The 11022-nt window shown below is 40.8% G+C and overlaps 1 protein-coding gene across 1 annotated transcript in view; it reads right to left on the reverse strand.

Moving 5' to 3' along the window:
• Positions 1-8967, reverse strand: part of ezrb (ezrin b) — a 152888-nt gene extending 143921 nt beyond the window's left edge. The window contains exons 1-2 of the mRNA XM_048536465.2: positions 8832-8967; positions 8086-8168 (exon numbers count right to left, since the gene is read on the reverse strand). Coding sequence (XP_048392422.1) covers positions 8086-8097 — 12 coding nt within the window. The 5' untranslated portion in view covers positions 8098-8168; positions 8832-8967. The remainder of the gene's footprint in view (positions 1-8085; positions 8169-8831) is intronic.
• Between the last annotated feature and the right edge of the window lie 2055 nt (positions 8968-11022).

An 11022-nucleotide genomic window follows, 5' to 3' on the forward strand; every position in this document is an offset into this window, starting at 1 on the left:
TAAAAAATTATAGTGAAAGTTTACTGGGTCCACTTTTGATGGTCATTTATATAACAGATTTTGATGAGACTATAGCCAGTTTGCCTATGACACCAGAATTGGTATATAGTGGATAGTAAAGAAGATTATCCAAGATGGCAAACAGATCTTGATCTGTTGGGTGAATGGGCTGAGGAGCGGCAGATGGAGTTTAATTTAGATGAATCCAGGGTATTGATCCAGGGTATTGTATTTTGGCAAGGGCAGGACTAATACAGTTAACGGTAGGACGTAAAGTGATGTTGTAGAACAGAGACCTATGGATTAATGAACATAATTCTTTGAAATTTGCATCACAGGTAGACAGGATCATTAAGGCGGCATTCAGCAGGCTTGCCTTCATTACTCAGATGACCTAGTATGAGAGGTGAGATGTCATGCTGAAGTTGTACAGGACATTGGGGAGGCCTCTTCTGGAGTACTGTGTGCAGTTCTGATCACTCTGCTACAGGGAGGGCATTATTAGAACATAGGACAAGGAACAATAAGGCACAGGAACAGATCCTCTGGGCCTCTAAGCCTGTGCTGACACATCTTGTCCTTCCATACTAAAACTGCTGTTAATAGGATCCATATCCCCTTATTCCCTTCCTATTCATGTAGTCATCCAGGTACTTCTTGAAAGCTGCTATTGTGTATGCTTCCACCACCTTTTCTGGCAGCATGTTTGAGGTGCTCACCACCCCTTGTGTGGAAAAACCTGTCTTGCACATCTCTTTTAAACTCCAAGTACTGCCTCCCCCCCACCAAACCAGGCATCACAACCCCCAGCTCAACATCAGCCCACCCAAACCCCAAACCTGCATCCAATAATAAATAACCACTCCATCCTGGGAAAATGCCTCATACTTTCCACTCTTATCTATGCTATTCACAATCTTATAGACCTCTATCAGGTTGTCCCTCAACCTCCTGCATTCCAGTGAAAGCAAACCCAATCTATCCAACCTTTCTTCATTCCTAAAATCCCCCATACCAGGCAACATTTCAGTAAACATGTTCTGTACCCTATCCAAAACGTCCACATCCTTCTGGTAGAGCGATGACTGGAACTATATGCAATATTCCAAGTGAGGTCCAAAGTTCTCTAAAGCTGCAGCATAAAACTTGCCTTTATACTCTTTATATTCAATGCCCCTTCCAAATGAAGGTGACCATGCCAGAGTCCTTTTTAATAAGATAACCTTATCTACCTGCACTGCCACATTCAGTAGTCCGTGGACCTGCACATCCAGATCTCTCTGCATATTAATACCTCCTAAGGGTTCTGCCGTCACTGTATAATTTCCACTTGTATTTGACCTTCCAAAATGCATCACCTCACATTTGTCCAGATTAAACTCCATCTGCCAAATTTCTGCCCATGCCTCCAACTGCTATATATCCTTCTGTATCCTATGATAATTCTCATCACTAATCACAACTCTGATATTTGTATCATCAGCAAACTTACTAACTAGACTAGTTATATTTTCCTCCAAATCATTTACGTAGACCACAGAGAGGTCCCAGCACTGATCCCTGTAGAACACCCCTCCATTCCAAAAAGCATCCTTCCACCGCTACTCTCTATCTTCTATGATAGAGCCAGTTTTGTATTCATCTTGTCAGCTTACCGCGGATACCACGTGACTTTATCTTTGGTACTAGTCTGCCATAAGGGACCTTGTCAAAGGCTTTACTGAAATCCATAGAGACATCAACTGCTTTTCCGTCAAACATCATCACCTCCTCAAAAAAAAATCGCAATCCAGTTAGGGAGGTCATGCGTCACCTGCACAAAACCTTGTGTTTATCATTAATCAGTCCACGTGTTTCTAATTGCTTATAGGTCTTGTCCCTGATAGTGGGAGGGAAATTATTGGAAAAAGCTGAGTGAGGCTCACAGGCCTGTAAATTTCCAGGATTACCCCTGCTACCCTTGTTTCAAAAGAAAAAACATAGGACAACATTGACTATTCCCTCTGGGACTTGACCTGTGGCGAGCTGAGAAATATTCCTTTATTAGTAATGCAACTCCCCCGTCACTTTTACATCTCCTATCACATCTGAAAAATCCTGGGACATTCAGCTGCCAGACCTGCCCCTCTTTCAGCCAAGTCTCCATTAAGTGCAAAAGTATCACAGTTCCAAGTGCTAACCAATGCTCTAAGTTCATCTACTTTGCCTATTATACTTCTCTGTGCATTTCGAACAACCTCCCCTGCTCCTTTCAGGTGTATTTTTCTGCCTGTTCCTGTTCTTAAATCAGGTTTGCCTTGGTTTATACATCTCCCACTTCTGCAACTACTGTCTTATTCCTCTGGTTCCCATGCCCCGAGCACGTTAGTTTAAACCATCCCCAAGCACTCTACCAAGTACCCATCAAGGGCACCAGTCCCAGTCGTATTCAGGTGTAACCTATCCAGTATGTACAGGTCCCACCTCCCCAAAGACATGTTCAAATGCTCCATGAGCTTGAAACCCTGCCTCTCTCTCAATCTTTTCAGCCACATGTTCATCTTATATAATCCTGCAGTTTCTGACTAGCTTGTAACATTGGTAATAATCCCAAGGTGCTACATGTCAACTTTCTTCCTAGTTCTCTACTCTGCTTTTCTTAAAACTTATGTCATTACCATTAAATTGGAGAGGATACAACTGAGATTTACTGGGATGTTGCCAGGAATGGAGGCTTTGCATTATTAAAAATAGACTGAAAATTTCTTCATTGGAGCATAGGATGTTGAAGAGTGACCTTACTGAAGTTTATAAAATCATGAAGGGCATAGATATGGTAAAGAGCAAGGGTCCTTTCCCTGGGGTGGGAGGGATGTACACACCTGTGGTCAAAGTGAAGGATCAGTTTTTAAAGGTAAGCAGAGAAAGTTAAAATATAGAGGAGGACATGAGGGGGCAACATTTTTTTTTAAAAATAGTGGCTCATGTGCACAATGAACCACCAGAGGAAGTGGTGAATGCAGTAAACTACAACATTTAAAGACATTTGGATAAGAACACAAATAGGAAAGTTTTGGAGGGATGTGAGCCAATGCAGGCTAATGGGACTAGTTCAGTTTGGGCACATGGTCGGCATAAAGTAGTTGCTTTGCAGGGTGCGTTTCTATGTTGTATGACTAAAATGATACAGTGCAATTTGCCAAACAGATTTTTGGACAGTTCATGAAAATCTAAAACATTACAACACTAAAGATTATTTTTGAATAGGCTTAATTTAAAGTAGCTTGGTTTAAAGTTCTGATTTAAATTCTTAGCATTTCAAATGATTCAAATATAGGTAATTTAGTTATTTAAAAATCCTACACAAATCAGAAGATGATTAGATACTTAGGCAACTTATCTTTATCCACCATCAAAAGGAATGGACGATGAAAATCTTTATGGTATGGCTAGAATCTAAAAAAAATGAATTCACCAATAGGAGCACTGAAAAGTTAAACTCTAAGTTCCAACATGGTTTGTTTTTAAACATGTGAATAAAAAGGATCCTCAATTCATTAACTGACTATATTCTATGGAGGTAATTGGGTGATGAGGTCTGAAAATTTGATGAAACCAAATCTCAGCTAGTCAGGTGTGACATTTTCAGTGTTCAAAGACCTAACAGATAGCATAATTTTTACTTATGGTCTTAAATACACATCGACGATCAGTTCTTTTCTCATCTATGGAGGAGAAATAATGGGGAGACGCCATAAAAAGCTGGAAGAAGCCCAATTAACTTTCTAGAATCTACTCCAATGTATGACTCATACTAGAATCACTCACTGGATATTATGGAAACAAGGCACTCCCTTTGAACTTTTGAAACCAATACCATTGTAAAAGAACATTTGCAATTTTGCTGTCAGTAAAAATGATCTTTTAAAAATGCATTTGCAACTGTACAAGTACTTTAAAATTAACAGTTAGATTAAAATTAAAAATGGGAACATGCAGCACATTTAAGTTAGATAAATTCAATAAACGCTGAACCTCGCTAATTTAATGTTATTTTAGTTGAACTGGTAGCACTCATCAGGGTTAGGGTTATAGTTATAGTTATAGTTATAAGTTTAGCCAATCCTCACTGTTGTGGTTTAAACTAATAATCCAAATAATAAAGCAAATATTGTATTGTTAGAAATTCTCTCAGTTGGAAACTTAAAACTAGAAAAGCAGCTAATACACCCTTCTATAGGCATGTTAAACCAAAACCCAGTCAGGTTTGTTGTCGTGCAGTGGTTGTGTCCTCAGTCCCTGAGCCAGGAGATCTGGGTTCAAGTCTCAAAACAGGTTGATTACAAATAAAACCAAACACATTTGGCTACTGTAGTCATTCATGAGTGACCCCAGACACTTAAAACAAGAAAACATTTGAGCCACATAGCATGCAAAACATAATATTTTTTGTTTGTCTAGCATCTGGCAACACTGATGCCCCAAAATGCTTTACAGCAAACCCATTCAAGCATAGTTACTGCTGTAATGTGGCAAAACACTGCAACCCATTTCTACATCACAAGGTTCCACAAACTCCAATGAGATAAATATTCAAATATGTTTACGAGGTATTGGTAAACAATGACTACGTCATTGGGAATAATTTCACCACTTGAGGCATGGAATCTTTTACTACTGAATTTAATGTTAAAATTCAAACACCTCAAAACAGTACATCTTCTACCTTACTGTGGATCTAGATTATATGCTAAGGTCTTTCAGTCAAGTTTGATTGCCTGGCTTTGGGTATTAGAAGCAAGTGACACCATTGAGCCATTGATGACACCTTAAAAGCAGAATATTTGGTCCAAGTCTGCACTGACCCTCTAAAAAGTATCCCATCCTATCACATCCCCGTAAGTGTGGTTTAAAAGCCCCATGCACAGTTAATCCACCTAAGCTGCACACCCTTGGATACTATGGGGCAATTTTTAGCACAGTCAATCTACCTAACATACACATCTTTGGACTGTGGGAAGAAACTGGAGCAGCTGGTCGAAACACATGCAGATAAAGGGGCAGAATATGTAAATTCTACACAGTTGGTCACTCACTGATGACCACACCTTCAGTTACCCAAGCTCCCTGTATTAGAGTACTCTTCCTTCAATTCTCTTTTGGCCTTGCTCTTCTTTAAGGCAGTGAAAAGGATGCTTTGACAAGTAAGCTTTCAGTCATAGGGAAATACTTCTGTGGCAAGGTTGTGCATACTGTACTTTTACAATGCTCCCGTAGAAATCTTTAGGGACATTTTACTGCATTTACAATAATACTTCGAAAGTTCAATAAAACCCCTACAAGTCCACGTCAACCCAATGGACAGCATCCCAACCAGGCCCATCCCTCGACACTATTCCTTTAACCCTTCATTTGCTATGTGTAATGCACATAACTTGCATATCCCTGAACACTAGGAGCAATTTAGCATGGCCAATCCACCTATCTTGCACATCTGTGAACTGTAGGAAGGGACCGGCGCACCCAGCAGAAACTCTTACAGACACAGGGAGAATGTGCGAACTCCACATAGACACAGCTGCCCGAGGGTGGAATCAATCCCGGGTCCCTGGTGCTGTGAGGTAGCAGTGCTAAATCACTGAGTTGCCTTATGTTATTTATAATTGTATTTTATTGCTACAAGCCAATTTTAATTGAACATCTTTGAAATTGGTATATCATTAGATTATTTTGATCCTGTCTGAGCAGAACAGGCAGTGTGCCACTCAACCCTCTACCATTGCAAATGCCACATTCCAGCTGTGTGGGTTCCTAATGAGATATGAAAATTCAAATACACGAGATCACAAACACAACCAGCAAGTATAATTAACTTCTTGAACAGATGACAAAACAGGCTATTCAACCCAGTTTACTTGTGCTGCCATGCAGTGAATAGCCCTAAATGCATGTACCCATCCATCCTTCAGCTACATCAATATAGTCATAGTTTCTACTTCAATCAATGCAAGTACTACATTCCACCACCCGGTCTGCAAAGACCTTATCCTATGCTGTTCAAATGTTTAAGTTAAGTTGATAACAACAATCAAAATCCAGTTTGTTTGTGTCTTGTCATTCCATCATAATTACAGAATGCAGAGGACTTTACAAGTCACTCTGATCTAATGAAACTACTCCACTGTTACATACTGTTTTTGCACATCTACACCCCATCACAATGCCCTGACACAGGGAAGTGGGTCTTAAATGAGCCTGATGATCTCATTATTGCCTCAAATACATCCTGAAATATGGAACCAAGTACTAAACATAACACCTGTGACTTACTAAATTACTACAGATTCAACATCATTATATCTCAATTTTTAATTGAATTATGCTTCTTTAAATCAGAAAACTTGGCTCTTTTGAAATCTCAGCAATAAGAATATTTATTTTCCATAAAAACTTCATGAAGTCATCAAATACTGAGTAGAGAACCTTTGTTCAGTCCAATTTCCAGCTTAGTAACGATGACAATACTTGCTCTACACTAGGTTCAACTCAGTTCTCAGCACATTAATGTAATTGATCAACATTTTTAATCAATTACATTATCAAAAGCATGCAAAATGCAGGAATTCTTGACACATTAATTATGACCTTTGAAAATCCTGAACTGTTTAAAAAAAGTCAGAAAGATCTTGGTTATGGGATTGAAGTCACATGCCAAGTTATTTTCCCCTTCCCTTTCTGTTTCTAAAAAGGAACAGCTTAAACAATCTTACCAGATTTATACAGCCATTCCAGCACAGAATGTGCTATTCAACCCCTTGAGTCCATGCTGACTATACAGCAATCCGATCAGAGAATTCCTCTGCTCTATTCTGCAGCCCTGAAAATTGGATTATCCTCTACTGCCCATCCAATTGTTTTGAAATCATGCTTTCATTCCTACCACTCTTGTAGGGGGCAAGCTCCTAGCCATTACTACTCAGGAGTAAGATAATAAAATGTGAGGCTGGATGAACACAGCAGGCCAAGCAGCATCTCAGGAGCACAAAAGCTGACGTTTCGGGCCTAGACCCTTCAGAGTGCTCCTGAGATGCTGCTTGGCCTGCTGTGTTCATCCAGCCTCACATTTTATTATCTTGGAATTCTCCAGCATCTGCAGTTCCCATTATCTCTGATACTACTCAGAGTAAAACAGTTCCTTACTTAAAGTTTTAAATCTGTATCCCTAAGCCTTGTATCAATTAATGCAAACAGGTCTCCTTTCAAGCCAGATTTAACTGATCTAGTACAATGTGTATTTTACATTTTAACAACCAAGGTACAATCTAGAACTAGCAAATACAAGGTATGGCTCAGACTTGAGCAACACGCAAACTGAAATCAGAATACTCACATGAACTTTCAAGTGTTAAAACTTATAAATGAAAATAACTGCAATTTATTATTGAACAAAATGTATGGTCCAATTTGTTAATCAGAACACGTAGTAAACTTTCATGCATTCAGCAGCCATCCACTTTTAAAGGAGAACAACATTGAAATTGAAGAATGAGAAGACACCCAAAGCTCATGCTGGCTACATTTTTCCTGAAGGCAGGAATCATCTTAAGTAGTCCATTTTTTTGCAACAATTAAATAGTACCCTCTAGCGTTTCCACAGCAACCAAATCAAAACTTTTAAAACACTTCATTCTATTACAAATGTAGGCTTTGTTCATCATACCAGGCCACCTCTGAAACTTGGAAGGGTGATGACTTAAAACTTAATGTAGTGTGATCAAGTCTAAAAGGCAAACCAAATTCTGTACCAGCACAACTCACTGTCAGGTTTAACTAACAACAATTATTCAACAATTCATAGCCACAGCAACCTACAATGCCAAAGCTTCAAGTTTCAATTAAAGCAAGATTACCTTGTGAAAATTGCTCTATCAGTCAGAATTACATAAAGGGGGAAAAATAGGAAAAACTGGCAGTTATATTGCTGCAAGTGTTAGATTATATGTAATTCAATGCATGAAGTGATTGCTGCGACTTACTTCACAAGACACCATCTTATTTAAGAATTAAACACGCTTGGCTTTCTAAAAAAAGACTTTTACTACATACCGGTTTCGGCATTTTCGGTCTTCTGAAGTTATTTCTAGTTGAACAAGTGCCGAGAAGTTGAGGTTTAAGGTCCAATCAATCACCTGCCACAAAATGAACATTGAGGTAAGGAGCTGGGTCTGGGTAGAAGTCGTGCCTGGCCCGGCAAAAGCTGCACCTTGCAGTGATTCACCTCCAGAAACTTCGAGTGGTAAACAGGGCACAGTCAGAAAATTCACTAAAGAACAGCGGGTGCCACCCACTCACAAAATGCCTCCAGGGAGGGGAGGTGGTGAGGGAGACGATTGTGTGAGGATGTGACCCTGGGCTTGGTTCAGGGTCGCCTTGGGTTAATTAAAGTGACATTCCCCCAAGATTTAGGAGGTTAAATCAGGCCTTGGACAGTTTGAGGTATCAACCCTGGTTAATTCGGGCGGAGTCTGCATATACGCTCTGATATTTGCCTCAAATCGTTATTTAAAATTCCGAAAGAACAGTTTTGATCTAAATTTTAAATACTTTACAGAATTTACATTTTAAAATTTGCTATGATAATTTAAATTAGTTTGACTGTAGATGAATTAGATTCAACAAAAAAAACTTTTCGAAATTCTTATGTCTGATGTTACGCTCCCCCGAAAATTCGGTGAAAGAAGCCACGCAATCTCGGTAGAGATTGGGTCGGACATACATCAATCACAGCGCAATTGCACTCCACCCGCTCCTTACTACCTCTCAACTTTTTCCCCGGCAACTCGGCTCCTTACCTGCCCACAGGTCGCTTACACCTGGGTGTCTCCAATATGGCTGGCTGTTCCGTTTTACCTAATCCTCTCCGTTTCTTGCTGCCACTCCCCTGTAACGCGGCCGCTCCCTATCTCAGTGGCGCTGCCTTTCACCCGCCTCCAATACTACAGCATTAAGAAAGCACTAACTTTCATTTAGGTAGCACCTTTGGACTGGTGGAATTTTTGGAAAGTTAGCGCTCACAAAACAGAAATGACCAGATTATCTCAAGAGATAGCAAGAACTGCAGATGCTGGAGTCTGAGATAACAGTGTGGAGATGGAGAAGCACGGCAGGCCGAACAGCTTGGCCTGCTGTGCTTCTCCATCTCCACACTGTGTTATCACTGACGAGATTATTTGCTTTAGTTATATTGATTAAAGGACAGATGTTGATCAGGGATAATTCATTTTCTCTCAAAGAATACAGCGGATTTTTTTTCTTGTTTGGTTCAAATGACTCATTTCTTTAATATCCTATCAGAAAGAAAAGACCTCTCTGAGAACAAAGTCTCCCTCACTCCTGCACTAAAATATCAGTATTATGAACTCAATGTCTGGAATGGGGCTTAAGTCTACTCTTAGAACATAGAACATAGAACAGTACAGCACAGAACAGGCCCTTCAGCCCACAATGTTGTGCCGACCATTGATCCTCATGTATGCACCCTCAAATTTCTGTGACCATATACATGTCCAGCAGTCTCTTAAATGACCCCAATGACCTTGCTTCCACAACTGCTGCTGGCAATGCATTCCATGCTCTCACAACTCTCTGCGTAAAGAACCTGCCTCTGACATCCCCTCTATACTTTCCACCAACCAGCTTAAAACTATGACCCCTCGTGCTAGCCATTTCTGCCCTGGGAAATAGTCTCTGGCTATCAACTCTATCTATGCCTCTCATTATCTTGTATACCTCAATTAGGTCCCCTCTCCTCCTCCTTTTCTCCAATGAAAAGAGACCGAGTTCAGTCAACCTCTCTTCATAAGATAAGCCCTCTAGTCCAGGCAGCATCCTGGTAAACCTCCTCTGAACCCTCTCCAAAGCATCCACATCTTTCCTATAATAGGGCGCCCAGAACTGGACGCAGTATTCCAAGTGCGGTCTAACCAAAGTTTTATAGAGCTGCAACAAGATCTCATGACTCTTAAACTCAATCCCCCTGTTAATGAAAGCCAAAACACCATATGCTTTCTTAACAACCCTGTCCACTTGGGTGGCCATTTTAAGGGATCTATGTATCTGCACACCAGGATCCCTCTGTTCCTCCACGCTGCCAAGAATCCTATCCTTAATCCTGTACTCAGCTTTCAAATTCGACCTTCCAAAATGCATCACCTCGCATTTATCCAGGTTGAACTCCATCTGCCACCTCTCAGCCCATCTCTGCATCCTGTCAATGTCCCGCTGCAGCCTACAACAGCCCTCTACACTGTCAACGACACCTCCGACCTTTGTATCGTCTGCAAACTTGCTGACCCATCCTTCAATCCCCTCGTCCAAGTCATTAATAAAAATTACAAACAGTAGAGGCCCAAGGACAGAGCCCTGTGGAACTCCACTCACCACTGACTTCCAGGCAGAATATTTTCCTTCTACTACCACTCGCTGTCTTCTGTTGGCCAGCCAATTCTGTATCCAGACAGCTAAGTTCCCCTGTATCCCATTCCTCCTGACCTTCTGAATGAGCCTACCATGGGGAACCTTATCAAATGCCTTACTGAAGTCCATATACACCACATCCACAGCTCGACCCTCATCAACCTTTCTAGTCACATCCTCAAAAAACCCGATAAGGTTTGTAAGGCATGACCTACCCCTCACAAAGCAGTGTTGACTGTATTTGATCAAGCCATGCTCTTCCAGATGGTCATAAATCTTATCCCTCAGAATCCTTTCTAACACCTTGCAGACGACAGACGTGAGACTTACCGGTCTATAATTGTCGGGGATTTCCCTATTTCCTTTCTTGAAGAGAGGAATTACATTTGCCTCTCTCCAGTCCTCAGGTACGACTCCAGTGGAGAGCGAGGATGCAAAGATCTTCGCAAGTGGCGAAGCAATTGCATTTCTCGCTTCCCAAAGCAGCCGAGGACAAATCTGGTCCGGGCCTGGTGACTTGTCAATCTTAATGTTTGACTCTTGTCTGATGTGTTTTATCTTAGCAAA

Source organism: Stegostoma tigrinum, chromosome 9 (genome assembly GCF_030684315.1).
Source record: "Stegostoma tigrinum isolate sSteTig4 chromosome 9, sSteTig4.hap1, whole genome shotgun sequence".
In the NCBI taxonomy this organism is placed as follows: domain Eukaryota; kingdom Metazoa; phylum Chordata; class Chondrichthyes; order Orectolobiformes; family Stegostomatidae; genus Stegostoma; species Stegostoma tigrinum.